Source organism: Anabas testudineus, chromosome 3 (genome assembly GCF_900324465.2).
Source record: "Anabas testudineus chromosome 3, fAnaTes1.2, whole genome shotgun sequence".
NCBI lineage: Eukaryota > Metazoa > Chordata > Actinopteri > Anabantiformes > Anabantidae > Anabas > Anabas testudineus.
Window position 1 is genome coordinate 6423973 of NC_046612.1, and position 22972 is coordinate 6446944.

Genomic DNA, 22972 nt, shown 5'->3' on the forward strand with positions numbered 1-22972 from the left:
TTTAACAGATTGAAATGAAATACTGTAAAAATGACACAAACCAGCAAAGAAGAAAACTGTTTAATATCAGTGTGAGTTACAACAAATCTACATGAAAAACCAACATCTATGAAGCAAACAACACAACACAATGCCAAGCAAGCACAAAACGAACAATATCATACACACTTATATAAAACCATGGATTGGTTTTCAAATGCATTAAATAAGAGTGCTACATGAATAGTTTAATTAGGAAATTCAAACAATACATGATTGTTTGAAAACATTTGGAGTAAATCTTGGAGGAAGGTTTTAGGGTATTGAGATGAAGATGGTCAAACAGATATAAATTATTTTTTTTCCACACTAATTAACTATACTAAAGCACAGAAAGCATGAACCTTAAGGTCATTCAAAAATAAAATACAGGGAAGATCCATAACCAGACAACAGTGATTCTTGTAACTACTACAGAGAGTAAAGGCCACAATTTGTTGTTGTTGTTATTGTCAACAAATCCCACAAAAAGACTAAAAGATGTAATTAATTACATCTACTTAATATAACATTTTTAAATCAAGAACCTGATTTTAATTTGTTCATCTGTCATAGCGCTCCACTGTTGAAAAACTATTAAGAAAACATCAGCGACATCTCTTTGATTCTGGATTCATAGACATTATAGTGAGTAGACACAATTCATTGTTGGTTTTAGTCTTTTTATGGGTCAATAACAAAAACCTTTAAGAGGCCATCAAGACTACAGAACCAGTGAGGTAGTGTGAGGAGTTGAAAATCTGCAGCAGTGTCCTTAGCTTACAGTACATTCGATTGTTACACCGCTCAGTTGGTTTCAGTGCTAGATGGACTATCTAAGCGAGTAATAACTACATCAGTGCTGATTCTCATGACTATATAAAAAAAACAAAAGTGCATCATATTTGCAACACTGGTAATGTGTGCTTATCTTCAATATCTGAGCAAGAGGAGAAAAACCTGGTTTCTCTCACAGGAAAACATAATTTACATTTAACCACCAGCAATATTAAGTGGTGCCTGAGACTGGAAGTGATCTTATTAGATTTACAGTATTGATTTATGGAAATCTCTACCACAGACTAAAGAATGTACGCTATTAAAGCAGTTGCTATGCTTTAATCAAGTACAGGTAGACGAGGATAATGAGACTCAGAATGAAATTACCTTGTTATAATACCACGACAAGATGTTGACCAGTACATATGCCCTTTTATTACATGAGGTCAAATAATTGGATTTGTCAGTGTCGTTGCACTGGGAATAATGGAAAGAATGAAAAGTGTTTAAGGCACACAATGGAATGTGAGCTACCAAGTGCACTTCTAGAGAAGTTTAGGCTTATTGTCCTTTGATTGTCCAAACATTAACTTTGACTGACAACTTATAATTCTGCCTGGAGAAAAATACTGCAATAAAAAATGCACATTGCATAATGTTGCTCCTTAATAAAGACCTGTGCAGCTGTCTGGAAGTCGCTCTGACAGGCTCCATTCTGGACCACACAGTGCTACATTTCAGACATATTCACCTGAATCCAGTGATACTTACTTTGAGCCTGTATGTCCACCTACAGATGAAGGGAAGCGTTGTTTTGCTGATTCTGCTGTTTTTCACTCTCGTTGTTCTTGTTCCAGTTCGTTCCAGTTAGGTTTTCAGTTAAAGAGGCGTCCTCTTCAAATTCCCCCAACCCTTCCACAAACTCTTCATATGATGATCCCTCTTGACAGGGACGAGGACCTAGCAGCTGCACCATGTCTGCCTTGTCTAAAACCTCCTTTTCTAGAAGACGCTTTGCCACCTGCAACACGCAAGACCAAAAATAAAACACAACAATAAAATAATTGAAGTAAACAATAAAGAAGCTACGAGATGCTGCATCAAGCTGCCCAGGGGAGGTTAGTGAAACTACTTCTCACCTTCTCCACCATTTCCTTCTTATCAGTGACAAGCTGAAGTGTTCGCTGGAAGGCAGCATCTATGAGCAAGCGGACCTCCTGGTCTATAAGCTGGGCTGTTGGTTCACTAAAGGGTTTCTCTGTCACTATGTTGCCCTGCTGTTGGACATTGAAAGAAACTAGACCCACATTTTCCCTCATTCCAAACTGTACAGCCTAAGATATGAAGAGAGAGATAGACAAGGTAACTGAATGTTTGCATTCTGCAAAAATCTAAATATATAATGTTTTTTATGTGTTTTAGTGTGATTAAGTATCGAGTTATAACCACTTCATCTGTTCTTACATTGCTTTACCTTGCATTTCCTTACAGACAGTAGTTTACAGACTTGTGATTACCTGTGCATAGGCAGACTGGGTGACTTTCCTGAGATCATCTTGTGCTCCAGTAGTGATTTGATGAAAGAAAACCTGCTCAGCCACTCGACCCCCCAGCATCATGCACATTCTGTCAAATAGCTGCTCCTGGGTGAACAAGTACTGCTCCTTTGGAAGATACTGTGTATAACCCAAACTTTTACCTCTGGGAACAATGGACATCTGAAGGAAAACATTATAATTATCAATATAAACATTTGGAGAAACCCTATGTTCACTATGGAACGTAAACACAAAGATCGTTATGCAAGTGCAGCAGAAGATTTCAGATAGTCGAGCAGCAGTGCAGCAGAAGACAGGAAGGAAATTGTTGAAATACCCTAAGCAGAGGGTCTGCATGTTCTAGGAACCACCCAGCAACAGCATGTCCAGCCTTGTGATACGCCACAGTCGTCTTCTCTGACAGCTGCAGTACTTGGGTCTTTTTTTCCAGACCTGAGAGCAAGATGGACATCAAAAGACTTTTAACTAATGCAGAAAATCACACTTTTGGGAATCTGGGAATCAACTTACCTCCCATAATTCTCTCCATTGCCTGCTCAAAGTGCTTAGAACTGACATGCTGGTCGAGGTGACGTGCAGCTATTAGAGCTGCCTCGTTACACACATTGGCAATATCAGCCCCTGAAACATACATAGAGATACCAGAATCAAACATTAAAAGCAGAATGTTTTCTGATTTTAGATAAAAAACATGCAAAAATAAACACATCTCTTGATCTTACCTGTAAAACCTGGGGTCAGTGCAGCTAGTTTCTTGGCTAAAGCCTCTACTTCTATACAGGAGTCCAATTTAAGAGGTCTTAAATGCACCTTAAAGATAGAGGCCCTGCCTTTTATATCCGGTGGGCCTGTAAAAAAAAAAGGAAGCAAAGAAAAATTTACATCACTTGCATTCCAGAACATCCTCTTTTTAAAAGTCGGAACAGTCAGTGCAGAAGTGGTCTCATCACATGATAATCTTACTAACACAGAGGAAATATAAAATGCTATGCAAAGAAACAAAGGTGCAAGAATCGGGTGTTTAAAATACATGACTGTGTTGAGTTGGCCTCAGATTCTAAACCTCAGAAATAATCTTAGAAAAGTGAATAATCTGACACACAAATAGGAGAGAGTGTGTGACTATGCCTTTGAATGACCCATTCAATCTGAGACTTGTAACAATGGTTAATCTATTGTCCTAGTTCGGAGACCTTTACGAAATTAATCCTCCACGCAGACTAAACCCACAATTATTTGTGAGGAATAGAATCAGCTTTAGTGGCCAAGTATGTTACAAGGAGCTTGGCTGAGGAACAATCACAATAATGTCACAAAAATTATGTAACACGTTATTCAACAAATTACTGATTAATTAACTTGCAACAAGCCTGTTTATTGGGAAACTACAGTATATGTCACCAATACAGTTAACATGTTTAAAAAAATAATAACTAGAGGAGCAGAGAAACAAAGAAGAGCAGCGATTCGATCCCTCATGTTGGCCTCCAGTTATCTAATCCTTCTTTTATAGAATGCCAGATTTCTCATTTTGACCCAGTTGTCTTTGTCACAGAGAAACTGCCCTGCCCGCCATTGTCCAGCATTGCTGGCATAAAACAAAAAGATAACCACAAGGATAAAAACACATGCTGTCAGTCATAATGTGACCCGGCACAAGACGAGAACAGCCACATGGAAATTATGAAAAGCATACACTAATATTTTGAAGTCATAGAACATGAAACATACAGTCAATCTTAACACTTGAATCAGGCAGATGCATAATGAAATGCAGACAAAGTTAAATCTGGATCTGCATGCACATAAGTGCCACTGAAAGGATGTGCAGTTCAAAGTGCAACACATCAAGGGCTACACTTTACCTATATATATATGTCGATCAAAGCGTCCAGGCCTCATCAGAGCTGGATCCAAGATATCAGGACGATTGGTGCCGGCCAAAATGAGCACATTAGCGCTGCTGCTGAAACCTGTAAAGGAAAGGTGGAAATTTTACCCCAGTAATCAAATAAAAGCCTAAAGAGTGAAAGAAGCAGCGTTTTTGTTACCATCCATTTCCACAAGCAGCTGGTTGAGGGTGTTTTCCTGCTCACTCCTGTGACCTAAGTTCCCTTTGCTTCTCTTCCTGCCCACTGCATCTATCTCGTCAATGAATAGGATGCAGGGGGCATTTTTTCGGGCCGAAGCAAACATATCCCTTATCTAACACAGAACAGGAGAAATCAGATAAATACAGTTAAATATAGCAGAATGTGCAGACCCCTGCATTCAGCCCAGCACTGACCCTTGCAGGGCCCACACCGACAAACATCTCCTGAAACTCTGAGCCGCTGACGGTGATGAAGGGGACATTGGTCTCCCCTGCAATGGCTTTAGCGAGCAAGGTTTTTCCAGTCCCAGGTGGCCCTGATAACAATGCACCCTGAGGACAAAGATGATAAAGTGATATATGTTTAAATGTCCATGCCTATAAAATATCTGTGGGGCTTCTATACATCCATTATTCTAAGAGCTTTTCACACACCTTTGGGATCTTGGCTCCAAGGTCCTTGTACTGACGCGGTTTCTTCAGGAAGTTGACAAACTCCAAGATCTCCAGTTTGGCTTCCTCACAGCCTGCAACGTCCTTGAAACGCACATTGATTTTGTCTTTAATTATCCTGGCTTTGGATTCAGTCATGCTTAAGAGGTTTCCTCCACGTCCACCTGCCACTGGTCTATACTGCGTAGCAAACAGTACAAAGCCGACCAGAAGTAAACTTGGGAGAACACTAAAAAGGAGGGCCCTATGAAGACAGAAAAGAAAGCAATTATGCTGGGATCCACCTGAGCAAACTGAGCACATTTAATATGAAAGTTCAAGACTCTCACTCATCACTTTTCCTGGTGTAGAGAACCGGTACTTTTTGTGTGGAGTTCAAACCCATTTCCTGCTGGGCCATCTCCAGGTTGTGTTCAAATGAATCAACACTGCCGATGTTAAACCACAAATAGTTCTGAAACACACAGACGACATGTAATGATGCAGCATATGCCCATATACTTTATTCAATACTGTATTGCCTCCCAGAGTACTAAGCCACATATTTAGAAGAAATGACAGCATGGCAGCATTTTCTTGCAACTAACCACTTCTGATGCATTCACTCCATCTGCAGGAATCACTTTCACATATTGTTTGTTGACAACCTCCAGGTGATCCACCTGTGTAGACAGCACAGTTTTTTCACATGGTTACAAAAATAAACATAAACATAACTCACGTTAGGAAGATACAAACATTAAACCAGTCTCTTCTTCTTACCAAACCTCTGCTCAAGTAGTGATGCACAAAGTCCTTCCAGGAGACCTCGACTCCCGTCTCTCTGAAGTAAAAGTAGAGAAAAGCCGAGGCCATGCCAGCTGCACCAAAAGCAAGATTTCGGACTGTGTTTTCATCCAGCGGAAAATCATGCTGTTAGATAAAGTAGTGCAGTAAGACAGAGAGTTGATGGAGAGATCACTTGATTATAGACTGTGTCAGCATGCTGGTAATTAAGAAGTCAGCCTCACACTGTGTCTGCAGGATGCACAGGGAGCAGTGAGAGTGTGACTGGTACAGTATTATGTGTTTTATGAAAAATGAAACAATAAACCAGCTTATACTCATTATGCATGTGTGTGTGAACTTTATTTTCTATCATAAGAATCTAAATTCAATAATAATATTATACTTTAAATTGCACTAATTAGTAAAAAAACATTTAAAGTAAACATAACCTAAAAGAGGACAGTGATGAATTCTGGCATGATTTGCACCTGAAAACGTGTCCACCAGTGTGATTCTTTGTTTCTTCCTCCTCTTTGTCTTTCACGCCCGGTATTGTTTGCATCCAACTTATCTCTTCCACCGGATTCTTGCTCTTTGGTATTTTCATCTAAATAGTAACAGACAACAAATCATGCACCACAGCAGAACGGAGAAAAGATGGTGTACTACTGATTTTTTTGACCTCAGTTCTTTCTTTGTTCTTTGGGAAACACTTTTCACAAACCTGAAGTAAATTCAACAACATTTACATGTGGTTATTTGGAAAATACTTTAATTCAAATCACTGTACAAGTGAGGAACAACCAAATGTAAAAGCCTCACACCAAGGTCCTTGTGCGCTCTAATTTAACTGTATTACAGAGTGTAACAGCATTAGGGGGCCCCCTCACCTTTTGGTGGTTTGTTTGAGCTAAGCAACCGAGCAAATGAGAAGCTGTGTTCATATAATCCTCCACACTTCCTTTGCATTAATGGCATCTTCTGTAAAAAAGACACAGTATGGTTTATATGTTAAATAATGTAAACAGGTCCCTAAAACAGTACAAAACACGTTAAAACAGTAAAAGAAAATCAAATGTGATAATCCACAGGCCCATGGTTTCTACTGATAATATAACTCGGTCACGCAGACCAGCTTTCATGCTAACATCAGAAGTCCGTCCTGTTACATAGTTGGGTTTTTTTTTCTACACAACCCCAAACAGCATTATTCACAGGACTCATGAAACCTCATTATGACCTGGGCACTCTGGACTCTGTCACAGTTAAACTAATTTTAATAAGTCTAACACTGTCTAACGCTGCAGATAACCCACTTATACTTGACACTAAACAGTTGCTGTAAACCCCAGCTGCCGTTTACTTACATAATTGTGAGCTGTGCATATTAAACACAGATTGAACTATTCTGGGCAGCTACAAACACATTTTTGGATATGGCTAAAAACTGAAATTTGTCATCTTAGCACAACTGATCCTTTTTTTTTGTTTGTTTGGTTGTTTTTTTTGTCAGTACCTTTAGTAATTGAAAATGACTTTAATCTTGAAATCATTACTTTTTACATAAATATTTAGTTTAAACATCATGATACATTATACATTGTTGTTGCAAAATAAAGTTAAAAAGATTACAAAAAGAAGCCGATCACAGTAACATTAACAAAACAGTACATTTAAAATTTTGGCTACTTGGGCATAAAAACAAAACATTTACCCCTGAACGGCATGCAACCATATTTGTTCACTTCTATGTCACCAAATGGGGTCACCACCACTGGTTTGAAGTGGATTGGGCCAGACTTTTATATGTGTGTGATATTTGTTACCAGTACAAGTATTAGTACTCCAAGAAAAAAAAAATGAATCACGTAATTAGCAAATAAGTATTTTTACGCATTTGCCTGAAAGTCAAAACAGTAAAGTCTTATATCCTCCAATAGGGTCTAGTATATCTTTTAAACCTAAGTTGAGAGATTTCCGAATCAAATATACAGAACAAACTGTAAAATATGGTCAAAATGCTGCAGTTGTTTTTTTGTTTTTGTTTGAGCTTTTGTTTTTTGCCTATATGTTATTATACAAATATAATAACTAGATTTCAGCATCAACACAATCAATCAATCAATACAAAGACAAAAGGAAATGTAATATATATTTTAATATATATATATATATAGTTACAGAGCGAGTAACTTCTTCACAAAACCAGAAAAACCACTGAAGAGAGCCAACAACATGGAAGTTACCTCACCTCATCAAATGAAGCACTATGAAGGTCAGACAGAAACACAAACGTAGACTAGAACTTATTTTCACTCCTATAATATTTACTTTGCCTAATACAAATGGACACGAATGAAAAGAGTAAAAATAAAGAAGCAGTGAGCGCGACACGCCCGCTTCATCATGCAGCGACGTTTAAAGTCAACAAATCATCAAACGAGACAACAAACAACTGAGGAAAGGGACATAAACAGAGCGCAGTTTGTTTTTCCAGAGGTTTTGGGGGGGTCTGCTGTGCGCATTGAGGAACACTGAGTTTCCCACAACAGATCTCATCCAACTCCTGCAAAACAATATCAACGACTCTAAAAGAGACTTAAAGTTTCTATTCAGACAGTGTTTAGACGTCATTATAGAGAGATTATGGTAAATTATATAAGAAAAATCCAATAAAAACACTGTCACCTTACCGGCAGGAGCGCACCACTGTTGATGGGAAAAGTAGCTGGAGCTGTGCAGAGGTCTTGGCTCAGAGACCGAACCGTCCGCACTCGGTTCCGAAAGAGTCCGACACTCACGGAGAGGAGACCCATCGCATCAGCTGCTTCCTCTCTGCGTCCCCGGACCCGGACTGGACCTCACCGAACCATCAACAAGGAGTCCGGGCTCCGTGCCAGCAAACACCGGCGTCTCGCGAGATTTCCGGTTCCACAAACGAGCAGAGTGAGATTTCCCCATGAATTCAGTTCGAGAGGTAGAAATGTAGGATTTAATGTAAATCTCCTCTCAAAGATAGAATATTTCATCTAAAGCACTGATACAGACAGTGGGAGCTGGTGAAGGGATGCTTCTTTTACATGAGGTGATTTAATGTTAATTAGGATGTGAGATCATTACATCATCATTAATAAATAAAACTGATTTGACCATTTGGTTCTGAGACCTTTCTGTGGAGACACATGCACTGAGTCACGTAACATCAAACCTGTGACATCACCTGGGAGGATGCGGTGAGCATCAAACAGGAAGTTGACTCTAAAAAGCAATGAGCTGGATTTTAATAGAAGGGTATTGAATTAAAATGACCAACATATTGCAGAACTAAATGTTACACAAATCATCTCAGAGTGCACCGAAATAAATGATGTTTTTACATTTTCTACATTGTTGAAAATTTTCTTCCTGTCAGCATGACTCAGGTATATCAGGCACAACCTGTTAAAACCTGTTGAACCGTCTGCCTTCATACAAATGTCATTTCATCTGTTTAATCTGAAAGTAGTTGCATGACGAGGAATTGAGTCTGATCAAGCAGCAGTGCTCCGAATTAGTAGTTTATCTATGACTGCAGCCATTCACAGAAACAGACAGGGAGAGAGACAGAGGAGAAACTCTACTGTAGAGGAACTACAACAGGTTTGAAGTGGCTGTTATAACCTGTTATAATAGGATAATAAATAATATCAAATTACCTTAGACATTAATGTTAAGAAAAACAAAAAAAATTAAATATTATTTTCAATATATCATTAGATTTGAAAGCACAGAACTACACTGTCACCCTATAAATCGTGGTCATATTGTGAGGCTCACTGGGCAGACTGATTTGTCTGATTACAGTTGAACCTGTTAACTTGTCACACACTTTGTTCAGACATAACCACATATTTGAACATGTGATGACGTTTTTCATCACAGCCAGAAACAATCTTCTGACAACTATAAAATAACATATGGCTAGTTTTAATCATATGGTGTAAAATATTACACAAAGAGTTGAAAAAGTTGTTTTGGTTGTTGTTCTGTACAGTTGATGCAGAATAACGGCATGCACCACTCTTTCTTAGTACTTAGTGTACTTTGTTTATTCATGCACAACTCCACATGACTTTACTACAGGACATACCTTTGACCATGTCCATTAGTTAGAAAAAAAATAATAAAGTAGAGTACATCATGCTGAAAAATAACACAGCCAAAACGTATTACTGTAACAAATACTTTAGGTCAACATTTACAGATTACCAACAACGTCCCTTTACATCTTTGTCATCTCTGGACAAAATGACGAACAGGTACCTTAAGACTAAAACAATTAACATAATGCTAAGTGTACCTGGATGTTTGAATGACAGCTCTATGTAACTTGACAATCTTAGGCACAAAATGTTCATGAGTATTGACATCTATTTGCTATAAGCCACACTAAACTGAACTGGATTAAACACAGATCAAACTTTCTGTAAATGAGTTCACAGTTTTGAATAAAAGGAAAGCACATTCAACTCCCATATTCCATTTCTTTTGCAGTTAAACAATTATTACAAGTAAATGTGCTGCTATGACATGCTTTGATTACATTTACGTAGGGTTGCCAATATAATGAGAATTTATATTTGAAATTATAATGACTATTAATGACTATATATATACACACAAACCTCCTTGTCTCATCAATCCTTTCCAGTTATTAGGGTGGCTGTTGACAAACTCTGTGCAGGGCCTCTGCTGCATGATAAGGTGCAAATACATCAAAACAGGCAAACAGGCAAAAAATAAATTATTAGTCTACACTGATTCAGGGATAGCAGCCTACATGTGAGATAAACTGTGCTGTAACTAACGAAGGAATGTGTAAAAAGAGGAAAAAGAAAGTTACAATGATGTTATGATCACACAGTGATCACAGCTTTAATCAATTTCCTATGATTAACTAATTATATGCGGTGTGTTTGTCTCATACCAACTTAAAAGTCTAATAAAGAGATGCTTGAAAATGACAGTTCAGTACAACCTCACACACTTACACACACTCAAGACTGTTTGTAGGATTTTGTTTTCATATAACTTTGATATTTTGTCTTTGGAAGCTGAAGTTCTAATCATTTTGTATATGGCATCGATAAAGTTTAGCGTTCAGCAGAGTTGGCAGTATAATATAGGCAAATGCAGATGAGCGATACAATTAATATCTGCATGCATAATCACCCACTGATAAGATGGCCTATCTCTATATAGAGTATTTATTTTTACATTTATACAAGCAGACACACACTAATGCAAACCACTCACACAAACACACATTGACAGTGTTCAGTACATCCAATTCCAGTATTAATTAAAAAGTCTGCCAAAAAATATATATATTAATCTCCAGATGGGTTACGAAGTACCCTGCTTCATAATGTAGTGCAGAGGAAGAGAAAGACACTGAAGTATCAACATATGCACCAAACAAACCAAAGATATAGACAAAAAGCAAGACTTCTATCGAGAGGCGAAGTGCAACATCCAGTAACATCAGTCCTCTTCCTCTTCGTTATGCATTTTTAACATCTGACACCTCGTCCTGCTTGCGCTCGGTCATTCGGGCACATCGTGGACAAGTTGTGGAATTGTCGTAGTAACAATCTCTAAAGTGACACACAGCAAACAGCAACCATTGTTGTTACATTTATAAATGGTACCCATTTGGATAATTTAATATTTGTAAGTGATAATTCAGTAATGAAGACATTTTACTGTTTTACAGTATGATGAGAGAATACTTAATAATACTGTTGGTAATATTCTGTATAACGTTTTACATTTTATGAACTGGTCATCTTAGACTGGATTAGTCCAGTAACTTGTTGTCTTTGAGATTATAAGTAGGTCTTCTCTGAAGTAGGAAAAACTCTATTTTCAGTGCTGACATTTTGTACCCCATGCTTTTTCCTTCACAAACACAGTTGTTTAGACCAGCAGAAATCATATGACTGGTTGGTTGGGAACTAACCTGTGGAAGACAGCAGAGCAGTCATGGCAGACTGAGGTGTGACTGTCGAAGGGGAACAGGATGTCTCCCTCCTTACACAGCTCACACACAAATCCTTTGGCCTGACAACGCTACACATGCACAAACACACAGAACACATACAAAAAAAAAAATGGAACAGAAAGTCAGAGTTTCATGAAAGGTCATGAGAGCTGCACAGTTTCTACTACTTTAGCCAATAATAACAACAGTAAGTTAGAAGAGATACAAACACAGCTAAGCTTTAGTATTCAGCTTTGTGCTTGATGTATGTGCTCACCTCACAGTCTAGTTTGATGTGTTTAGCAAATGTAGTGTGGATCTCTGTTAGGGAACAGCTGAGTCTGCCACTGGATATGTCAATCAGATCCTGTAGTGAGTACATGTCATCGTTCTCCACAAAGTGCTGCCGATCTTGAAGCTTGAAAATAAAAACCACAGTGGATTACTGTTGATAAAAAGGTTCAGTGTATCATAAAACACATGCAGATAATCTATTTACCACAGACTGATGTCTAAGTCCAAAAAAATTATTTTCTAAATTTTTGTTAACACATTTGCTAGAAAGCCCAATTCTGAGTTTCTAATAAATATTAATGCACTCTAAGTTCTGAAATAATTCAATGAAGATTTATGCTGATGCTAAACTTGAACAAACAACAACTACATTTATTTACAAAGCTGCAGCACATATTGTACAGGATCTGAAAAGGTTTCACAATTCTCAGTTCAGCACAAGCTCTCCTCTTCCCCCACATGGTGGCACTGTAACATATTACTAATTTGTAAATTTTGCTAATGTAGGGGTGAGGTTGATAATGTATGTTTCTATCTATCTGTGCAGGTTATTTTAGTTTGTGGTAACTACATATTGTAAAATCTATACTTTCCCACCTGTAGTAGTAGCCGAGCCTCCATTGCCTCTTTACAGGTAATAAAGTAAGGTTTCATCAACAAAATATCTTGACGAAGTTTCTGTAAAGGAAAACACGAGTTGTACATCATGAACTGAGAGGATAGTTTGGGTGACAAAACAACTATAATGAAGGCATCAAGCAGAAATAATTTTAACTCTGGATTTTGCTTCATATTCAAGATTTTAAAAAATGTATTAATTAACAATTAATTAATTAATTAAGTAACATAGCCTGATAACATTTTAGTTAAAACTCCCATTATTTCTTGAAGGATCTTTACTAAAATAATGAATAAAGTAAAGCTACCCACCCTGATCTCGACCAGTTCCTCTACAAAGTTGAAAAGCAGCGGGTTGATTTCTTTCAGCTTCAGTACAGGTCGTGACATCATCAAGGCCAGGTAGCGCAATGAGGACCGACACACCTGAAAAGGAGACACTGCATGACAACCTCACTGGTTCGATGCACATCATCTAACCTGAATTTAGTAAGTCCCTGGAGTAGTATTCTTAGACTTGACAGTGCTCCTCTAGAGCCACAGAAGACAGGATTTCACACACTGTGCAGTGCTCGTCATGATTCATGCTGTGCTGCTTTGCCATGTTCTCAGTAACACATGTTCATCTCCTGTTTGAAAGGAGGAAAAATTGACGTATCATAGATTCACATGTTAAAGTTAAAGCAAGGGTAAATAAGCTATGTTGCTGCTACCTTGCGAGATTCAAACTCCCAGTTGTGGATAACACGAGCGGGGATGATGGCCGTGTCATTCCAGTGGCACGTGCTGCAGTAATACTGGCCTGTGTAGTCACACTGCCTGGCCTCACTTGGTACGCCCCCTATAGGACAAATTCAGTGTAGAACAGTAAGGTCGAAGATAAAGACAGTTCAATGTGATTAAATTAACCCTTATTGAATATGTAGCATTTAGATAGTAGTGGACAATAAAGACTTGCTGAATAAAATCTGTCAATTCAAATATCTGCATAATGACATTTTGGAGCCCCTTAAATTCTAGTGCGTCGTTTATGACTGGCTGTGAATTAACCTTATTTACAACTGTGTGATTATGCCTATGAAGCAAATTTAAGTTGAACCAATAAATTTCTTTTAAACTCACTTAGTGAAATAGGTGTGCGACATTCTGCGCAGCGGTAGTCTTGGCGGTCTAGTCCTATCTCAGGGCAGATGCTGAGCTCATACTCCGACTGGTGGCTGACCTTTGACCTCACACAGGGTTTGGTGATCAGGTTCATGCACTTACTATGGCAACGATAATAGCAACCTGCAATGAGAAAGGTATATTCACGTGGCATCATATGCACTACAACCCTGGAGAGTCTTAGCCCTGCTTGTTTTCCAACCACACACCTGATCCAGGTAATCAACAGTGGTAGGTAGTAAACAAGCAGGACTGCAACTCTGTTTTACATTTAACCCGACAGTGTCACATTAATTCAGATGGTGGGGCTGTCCATGAATCTTTATTTGCTATATTGTCAGCATGTGCTTGACATTTTCGTGGCAACAACTTATATTTAGATATAGTATAATCTTGCCCTGAGGTCTGAATTTTAAGCAATCTGTGTGACTATAAAACATCCCATTCCAAGAACAATAAGATGTTTTGCGATATTAAAACTAAAATATCTCCACAGTGCTATATGTGTTTGACACTGAATAGTGTATCTCACCTGTGCAGGTATACCAAGTCTGAATGAGGCCCCAGATGATAGCACTACACTTGTCACAGGTCTGTTTCACACTCTTGCTCTTTTCCTTAGAAAAGCGGTGCTCCAGTAGAATTCTAAGATTAGGCTCATCCTCCTCAGGGTCCTTTAAAAAGACGTGCAAAAACTAAATTAAACTGGCTATTGAAAACAAATCAACACACAAAAACCGGCACACAGCTCCAATGTACTGTTTATACTGAGCTTTCTCTAATTGAGAGAAAAAAATAAATAAACAGAAAATGTGCAATTTCAACCTCGAGGAGCTTCTGCAGGAAGTGGCTGATTTCCACAAACTTGTTTATTAACTTATTTGTCTCCAAGAATGTCCACAATGTTTGCTACCGTTTATCTGACGGAGAGCAATCGCCAATATCCCTGAGGTGATACAATGAAAGCATGAGCTTTTAATTGAAGTGTGTTTTTATCCACAGTATTCTCCTTACAAGACCAATGGAATTTCTTCCTGATTATCTCTCAAACACTACACATGGGTTTTCTCAGCTTCAGTCCAACTAAGGCTAAAACTCTTGCATCCACTAAGTTATTCCTAACCATTAAATTCTATATAGTATAGTAAACACATCTAGAATAAGCAGTATCAGGAAATTATATCTATAATTTTGTCGAACACATGGCCAGACGTGTGTACTCCACAAACCAAAAACATACTAATAAAATCAGTCAATGAAGAATTTCTTGATGTTTTGATGACTGTCCAACCAGGACGTACAACTACAATATCATAACATCTACTTTCACATTCACGCCTCATTTCCAACCTTAAGCTCCTGCAGCTTGAGACGAAGGTGGATAAGTTTCACCACAGTGTCCTTTTGTCTCTCTGAGTTTTCTGGGAGCTCCAGGATCAGCTTCTTACACTCCTCTATGGCTAATTTTAGCTGTTCAATGTCAGATGCCACAAAAGAACCCTAGAGCAAACAGAAAAAGAGCCAAACACATCTAAACATACAGTGTGGTAGCAAGAGAAGTTTTGAACACTATAAAACCGTTTGAAGTAAAGAGCAGTGCAACATTAAGTTTAACAGTACTTTACCACAGGCCTTGAGAAGTGGTCCTCAGCTAGACCTAGGTCCATGGTTCGATCTGAACTGTGAGTTCTACTCCCGGAGAACAGCTCAGGTCTTGATTCTAAAAAGAGGATAATGTGGCATAAAGCACAGTTCTTCTTCTTCTTCTTCTTCTAAGCAAACACTGTGGTCTGATAAGTGCACTCACTCGTGCATGCTAATTTCAAACACATGACTTTGGTCACTCAAAGGGAATCCCTACACTCTGACCTACGGTCAAGAAGTCTCAAAGACGGACAACAGCACAAAATGACAAGGAACATGATGAGTCAAAGGTCTTATTACTTCTGGTAATGTGTAACTAAACCAACTACTAAGACAGACTCCCACGGTGTGATCAAACCTGTTTAACTGCTGCTGTTTTTATACAAAATTATATTTCTCCTGTTGTGCTGTACATGTTGAGCCCTTACAGTATGTAGGTCATATGCTTTAAGTCTTGACAAATATGAAATGTTTTTACAACATGTGTTTGTCCTTATAAACACATTTTTATGAATACCTGCAAGATTGACAGTTACTACTTCCATAATACAAGAACCACTTCACTGTTTTTGGGAGGTGTAAATGTGGTTACTAATTATGACTGATTTGCTTTCTCATGTATATAAGCATATTAGCTGCTTAGAGCTGCAATAATAGATTTTTGTTTTGGACACATGGGCCACCAGAAAAAGCTGAAACACAACATCTGGAGCATCTAAATTCATTAGCCAACTTATGTTACACTACATATCTAGTAAAAAGAGCAATTAAAATGAATTAATTTGGAGACATATTTATGTTCACCTACTTAAAAGGATTACTGTCTCTTTAGTTGCTAGATACTCCATAACACTGAAGATCTGGTCTGTAGCCAGTCATTATAATTAATCAATTTGTAATATAAACATATTAACAATTCCAAGTTTAACAAAATGCTAGACTACTGATTTAAAGTAGCATGTGTAGTTTCTTTTTTGTTTATATGAAAAAGGTGTGCATGTAAAAAAGTCACTTCTGTCACAAAGTTACACTTAAATGCACATAGAACACACTTATTAGAAAACATAATAATCTGGCAAAACTGAACTGACAAACCTACAATGAGAGTGAAAATAAAACAGACAAATCTTTAAAGGATGCATAATAAACTATGCAAGTCACACATGTTACCAAACTTCTTTTCTATTCTACTAAAAAGGCAGACAGACAAGTTACCTGCATACACCTCAGAACAAAACATCTTGAACTTCTCAGTGTCAGACAGATGACGATGAAGCAATACCAGATTAAGATGCTTTTATCCAAAGCGACTTACAAGTGAATACCAGTGACATTCACATAACAGTGAAATCAGCTCAGCTAACCGTGCATTGAGTTTGTCTGTCGGAGTGACTATGATCAAACTAAACTACTTTCATTCCAAAATCCTAAAATACAGGAAGTGTGACTATTGCAGTGCTTACTGTTCGTTTCCTCTGGGTTAGTTGCAGTATGTCCAACTTCCTTTTCCATTAGGTTAGTTTCTGTCAACAGTACAAAATCCTTGTGCTTTATTACTAATTGTATTATTTCAGACCTGTGACCTAGACTTGAATTGTTCAAAAGCCCGTATAAATACCTGAGGGAAAACATCATCATAAGCACATCACAGTGGCATAGTCCATGTACCGGACATTTAGACAAGCAGAAAACAGATCCCACTGCTTCACCCCTCTTTTTAGTAAGCTAAATATATTCATTAAGCAGCCATTTCTATGAACTGATTAACAAAATATTATATTCTTATCATAATTATTCTATAGCAAACAACTCCAAGAAGAATGAGCTCCAACAGGACAGACCACGGGTATGGAACAGTTGTTATTTTTACACCCAAACAGTCGATAATATCCCAAATTAATTAGCCTCTTTTCACAGTGTACCAAGCCAGAGGTTGTTTCAGAGCATAATGGAGTACTGGAATCACTGTAGGTTGTCTGCCAAAGTAGACTATACACGATTCTCTCTATCCTAGGTCAAAATCAAGGCAGTAGGTAAAACACCTTAATTTCTTGTCTCCAACATTTTATCTGATGCACTGACATGATTCAGCACTTAATATCCCTGATGCAGGAGAAAGTAAAACAGTTGTGACTCTAAATGGTCTTTTGCTTTATCTTAATGAGTTAATGAAAACCACTATAGAAAGTAAAAAAATCTGTATGGCTGAATTGCTTGGTTCATATAATTTTGAACTGAAGTACTGAACTAAGAATAAATGCAACATTAAGAGGTAACAGATGAGAATTGTGAGGTTAATTTCGACACTTGAGATGAGCTGACAGGACTTTACCGTGCTGTGGAGGCGTCTTGCCTTCTTGGGGACCATCTTCTTCCTCTCCTCGATCAAAGGGATTGAGGCGGGTTTGGCGGAAAAGTGCAAGTCTCTCATCATACTCCATTTCATCGGCTACATCTATGGCAGACAAAATACATTACTGTGACACCGAGAAGTTGGGTAATTTCTCTTGTGTATTGAAGCAAAAACAGGAAAGATGACCATGGCCATCTTTTAATGGAAGCTAGATAGCTAATGTGCCTGCATGCTCACTGTTTACTGTGCAGTATGCTCATACAGATCCATTAAACTGTGCTGCTACTTACTGATCAGGGAGCTGTTTACGAGACAAAACACCACATAGAACCTAACATGTTAACAGGTTCAAGAAAAAGTAATGTATAAAATATTGCATAGCAGTGTCCTATCATAACGGTGGTTGAAAAGAATATGATATACTCATTGTGCTGCCTCTGAACGTACCAGAGATAAAGCATCATGCATATAGCTTCCCCCTGTTTAAATTATTATACCCTAAATGAGTGATACAACAATTTAGATAATGGTGAAAGTTGTTGAACTTGTGTGACAGACAATTTCTGGGACTTTAGGTCCGACTCTGTATCATAGGTCAGACACTGGACCCTTCATTTCCTCAAACGCAGCAGTCTCATCTTTCTTTAGACCCCCTTGTGTGGTCAACACCCGTATCTGTCCCATTACACACCCCTATGTTATAACAGCCTTTCTGTGAAGAATTGTGCTCTCCACGCCCTAATAGCAATTGATATACTACTGACATATTCAGGATGATTGTCCCAGACTTTACCAAATAGTCCAGAGTCACAGAAGATCGGTTTCACGGGATGAATAACAGTTTCTTTTACAAGTAAACGGAGTGATTTACATTGTGCTAATGCTTTGTCGATGGATGAGTAATAGTCTCTGTGCTCAAATGGATAACAACAACACTGTCAGTAAGAATACTGGAAGTCATGACTACATGATTATAAAGATAAAGACGTTTTAATCCACCCTTAAGACATTTTCATAACACACGGAGCAAAGCACATGGGCTCAAGCTACCCTGCAAAGCTATATTGATGTAACCTAAACACGTCGAGGCTCACCTCAGCGATTATAACCAATCAGGGCTGCTGTTGACAGTCATCCTCTATTAAGCGGTAACACTGCACAGGTTTCCTGTTAAACTGCTAAATGTGTGAACTGTGACATGAAACGAATCACAGCCATAATCAGCATCAACACATAACGTTAGATGTTAACAATTAGCCAAAGCTAGCTAGCTAACTAGCTTTATGAACAGATCAGCCAGCTGTTGTTCAGATGCTAACGTTTAACGCTTATTACACCGGTCGGTCTGTTTGGTAGCTTACCCCGTTGTCAACCTTATTTATCTCCAAGAAACCAGCAGCTGTAAAACATATTTTACAGCCTGTAATTAATGTGAACAGTTCTGTCCGTGTTGTTTTGTCTCTGTCATCTGCAGCATCACAAAAAAAGGTGTCAAGTTACAGGTCGTTAAAAGATTATGTTCCGGTTCGTGTTTTCAAAATAAATCCATTCATGACCGCAGTTACACAAGTATGATGTGATAACTACGATGCACTGAAGTGTAAATGTAAAATATTCCTGTTATATGTATTTAATGCAATGTCTGAATGAAACATAATACCTATGTATTTTGTCTTGTGTGCATTAATATTCAGCTACACTACCTGACGTTGAAGTAACATTTAGTGCTTTTATTGTGAAAATACTTTTTTTGCCCGGTCATTTTTTGTGCCGACTGAATATTTTCCTATAATTTCAGAGGTAAGTAAACGCCTCATTCAACGCCTTGGCTGCTTATCTTGGGGATACAGATACAGATACAGTTTCCCTCACTGTTAAAAATTGAAGTTTTCACATCATATAATCAGCTGTTTAGAAGTTATCAAAATTTAAGGGGTAGTCGACCCATGCTTTCATGAATGTTATAAAATTATATTGTTGGAAAATGTGCTCTTATTCACATGAATTATTCACCCTGTAGATCCTCTTATGTAGTGTACAGAGAGAGAGTTGAAGGAGAGGTCAGAAGAGCGTCTACTCTGCTGCTGCAGACAAAAAGGGACTTCAGACTTTGTGTGTGTTCCAGCAAACCAAGGCCAAACCGACACCAAGCAAGCCAGCTGTGGGATAGATAAGGGGAAGCGGGGGTGTCAGTGTAGTGGCACACAGCTGAAGAAAGAAGAAAATACTGCAGGTAGCAGATTAGACAGGCGAATGAGACAACTTAAAGCCAAAAAGACAACTTGAACTCTGCCACAGGAAGAGCAGTGTGTATTTAGGCGGTGGTAAATGTATTTAGACGTTTATTCGGATACGTCTGGGTGTATTGGCTCTCTGTCAATAAACCTAAACTCACTTTTAAACACACTTTGCTGCTTCTTTGATTGATTTTTATAAAGAACACGTGCAACTTTTTGACACTATTAAGAAGACACTTGACTGAATTGGCCAAAGAAATGAACAGACTGAAACTGTGACACCACATGAGCCTAACCAATAAATAAGCTTATTATAGCTGCTAGTGAAATTGCTTCTACGAATTCTCTTGTTGGAATAACAGGTGGATTTCTGTCTGTCTTTAATTCCCAAGAAAAGGAACTAATGTTTCTTATGAGCTGTGGAGTTTCCAAGAGTTAGGCAGAGACAAACTGGCGTCACCCTGTTAACTTCAAAAGCATAACCAGATTTTAGAGGTTTTTATTACTGCTGATGTAACATGGGTAATGAAATGCTCGCAGCAACATCACAGTAGCAGATGTACAAGTGAGTAGAAAAAAGAACACTGTGACGTTTTGAAGCTTGTGTTTAATGTGTAAACATCCGTATTAGCAGCATTTAGGATATTTTAAACAGTACGACTGTCAACCAGCGTTTACAGTGTGGCAGTTCTTGAAAGTTGCGAACATGTGGGTTCACACTTTATCTTTCAACCATTAGAGCCACACAAAGAAAAGAACCACTATATTACCACTGGGACTGTAGCGTCCTACATGATAGCACAGCTTATTAAATCAGATTGATCAAAGTAAAGATCAGGAGATCAATATAAAGCCAAGAAATTCAAGAGGAAACTCCACCCCCAAAGGGCAGCACCGAGACCAAATGATGGAGAAAGATTATTTTTATAAAGATTGTTTTTGAGAAATAAGCAAATACATAATGCAGCCTAAGCACGTCAGGGAATCTATTTCTTTAATGAATCTATTTCTGTCTTTTGAACAAAACGTCTTTGTGTAGAAGAGAGATGTTTGTAAAAGCCACAAGGTTTTCGGTAATGAAGAGACCTTCTGTTTAGTGCTGTTCACTGTCTCAAAATGCTGTGCATGTGACCCATTAGACTCAGAAATAGACAGAAATATGACTTTGTATCACTTTTAATGTGATTTATGCCACTAAAATTATCTTTGAGTGGTTGTCCTTTTTTTTTTTTTTACTAAATCTGCCACGATGACCACATAACAAAAATATATTATGTACTTGGGCTTCTTCGATTCACTTGTTGTCCAAGTTGTCTTTAATATAATTTCCTCTGGCTGAATAAGTGAAAACACCAGAGAAGAAGAAAATAACAAAAACACAAGAGGAGAAGAACATATACACATAATGCAAGCTACTAACATGAGCGACAGTTATTCTCTTTAGTGTGACTATTAGATGGTGCTCATGGCATAATGGCTTGATAGGCTTCAGTAGTAAAATATAAAGCTTCACTCACATCAGCCACATCATGGTAGCGACGGGGCTGATTGTGACTATAATATCAACAACGACCCACTTATCTATAGCAGTGCTTCGCTATTTGTCTGCTTCAAAATAAGAGAGACAGGGACAGGGGTACCACCCAACACACCCGGTACTTACTGCAGAGACACAGGCGAAAAGGAGAGTGTCCGGTTCAACTAATACACAAAAGGCTGCAAGATCCAATGATATGTGGATCAAAACACCTTTTGACTTGGGCCTGACCCTTCACTTTGCCTGATAGCTGTGTGCTGACTCCATTCCTCTGTTCTGTCCACAAAGTATGACTGTGTACCTGCACCTCCCACCTACAACAATAATGTGGCTGGTTGCAAATGAGTAGGAGACAGTATATGGGAATGAAATCAACGTGTCAGTGTTTTGCTCACAAAACAACCTGGCACTGAACACCCAAATAACCAATGAGCTAATATTTGTCTAGAGGGTTCTAACATTCTGCAATATGCCAAATGTTGAGCAGCTGATAATAACACAGCTCTTTAGAGAGTCATAAGCAATGTCCAACGCATAATCACCCACCTTTCCCTCATTAGAGGGCATCTTCAGATCTAATGGATACAACCCACCAACCTTATTTTTATACCCCAGATCCATTACTCAGCTAACCCTTGTAAAACACTGCCTCCCAACCTCCTTAAGTAGTTTAATGCTACTTAAGTAGCATTAAGTATTTATAGTTATGTGTTGGATTATATCTAGAGATTGTTTGGAACTCGTATCAAAGTTAAACTTGTCTCTATCCCTCAGGATCAGAGCATTGGTTTCTGATTAATAATAATATATATTTATACATATAAAACTGAATATTTATAACTTGAGTGTGTATGTTGTACGTGTGGTGAACCTTTTTTCAGCTGTGAACAGAGCTGCTTTGTGTGGCTAAAAGAAGGACGAAGTCACAACCCCAGGCCTAACTGTAAGCATGCTGCTCCGTGCAAATTAGACTGTCACATTGTGGTCATCTTTTAGGCTAATCAGGAATAATAACAGTCAGGTGGCAGGACATCATTTGTATACCTATTTAAGTTTTGTCTATTAATCACCAAAACATATAATGTTTCTGAAAATATTCACACAGCTTCACCTCTTGCATTTGCTGTGTATTACAGTATGTTGTGTGTTAGATTTTAAATGACTAAAGTTGCAATTTCTCACTCATAATAATAATAACATACTCAGAATGACTCAAAATAACAAATTAAAAACACTTTTTAGTAACTTTTGCAAATGTTTATTGGAAAAAGTATTCAGACATTTAGACGCCAACAACTATTGTTGGGTATTTCAATACGTTTTCCACAACCTGTATTTGGCCTATAAATCACAGCTGTGTGACATGACGACCTTTTGATGGAAATGTTATTTGTGTTCTTATTTTCTACTGTATCACTTGCACATGTTATAAA

The 22972-nt window shown here is 38.1% G+C and overlaps 2 protein-coding genes across 3 annotated transcripts; both read right to left on the reverse strand.

Moving 5' to 3' along the window:
- Positions 1–71: 71 nt before the first annotated feature.
- Positions 72–8573, reverse strand: LOC113174958 (AFG3-like protein 1). Its single transcript, XM_026379181.1, has 16 exons — positions 8364–8573; positions 6561–6651; positions 6159–6277; positions 5665–5814; positions 5490–5564; positions 5232–5356; positions 4885–5146; positions 4645–4782; positions 4409–4562; positions 4223–4330; positions 3080–3205; positions 2868–2978; positions 2674–2789; positions 2316–2516; positions 1938–2132; positions 72–1819 (listed from the first exon to the last, which is right to left on the reverse strand). The coding sequence occupies exons 1-16, from the start codon at positions 8484–8486 to the stop codon at positions 1589–1591; spliced, it is 2325 nt and encodes a 774-aa protein (XP_026234966.1). The 5' UTR covers positions 8487–8573; the 3' UTR covers positions 72–1588.
- Positions 8574–9720: 1147 nt separating this feature from the next.
- def8 (differentially expressed in FDCP 8 homolog) lies at positions 9721–19261 on the reverse strand. Of its 2 annotated transcripts, XM_026378926.1 has the most exons (12): positions 19127–19261; positions 17745–17867; positions 15394–15488; positions 15119–15268; positions 14301–14442; positions 13727–13891; positions 13318–13445; positions 12917–13030; positions 12584–12664; positions 11970–12110; positions 11672–11781; positions 9721–11306 (listed from the first exon to the last, which is right to left on the reverse strand). In XM_026378926.1, exons 2-12 carry the CDS (start codon positions 17851–17853, stop codon positions 11213–11215), a joined length of 1329 nt encoding a protein of 442 aa, XP_026234711.1. In that variant the 5' UTR covers positions 17854–17867; positions 19127–19261; the 3' UTR covers positions 9721–11212. The 2 variants fall into 2 exon arrangements, with proteins under 2 accessions (XP_026234711.1, XP_026234712.1); XM_026378927.1 differs by lacking the exons at positions 17745–17867; positions 19127–19261 and adding an exon at positions 16628–16853.
- Positions 19262–22972: the final 3711 nt, after the last annotated feature.

Bases quoted from the DNA above. Each gene is read 5' to 3' on its own strand.
- LOC113174958 (XM_026379181.1), bottom strand. From the start codon at position 8,486: ATGGGTCTCCTCTCCGTGAGTGTCGGACTCTTTCGGAACCGAGTGCGG. The intron at 4,331-4,408 runs GTAACAAAAACG...TTTCCTTTACAG, and splicing joins GCTGCTTGTGGAAATGGATG to GTTTCAGCAGCAGCGCTAAT. The intron at 1,820-1,937 runs GTGAGAAGTAGT...TGCGTGTTGCAG, and splicing joins AGAAGGAAATGGTGGAGAAG to GTGGCAAAGCGTCTTCTAGA.
- def8 (XM_026378926.1), bottom strand. From the start codon at position 17,853: ATGGAGTATGATGAGAGACTTGCACTTTTCCGCCAAACCCGCCTCAAT. The intron at 13,446-13,726 runs GTGAGTTTAAAA...TTTGTCCTATAG, and splicing joins TCGCACACCTATTTCACTAA to GGGGCGTACCAAGTGAGGCC. The intron at 12,111-12,583 runs GTGGGAAAGTAT...TTTATTTTCAAG, and splicing joins AGGCTCGGCTACTACTACAG to CTTCAAGATCGGCAGCACTT.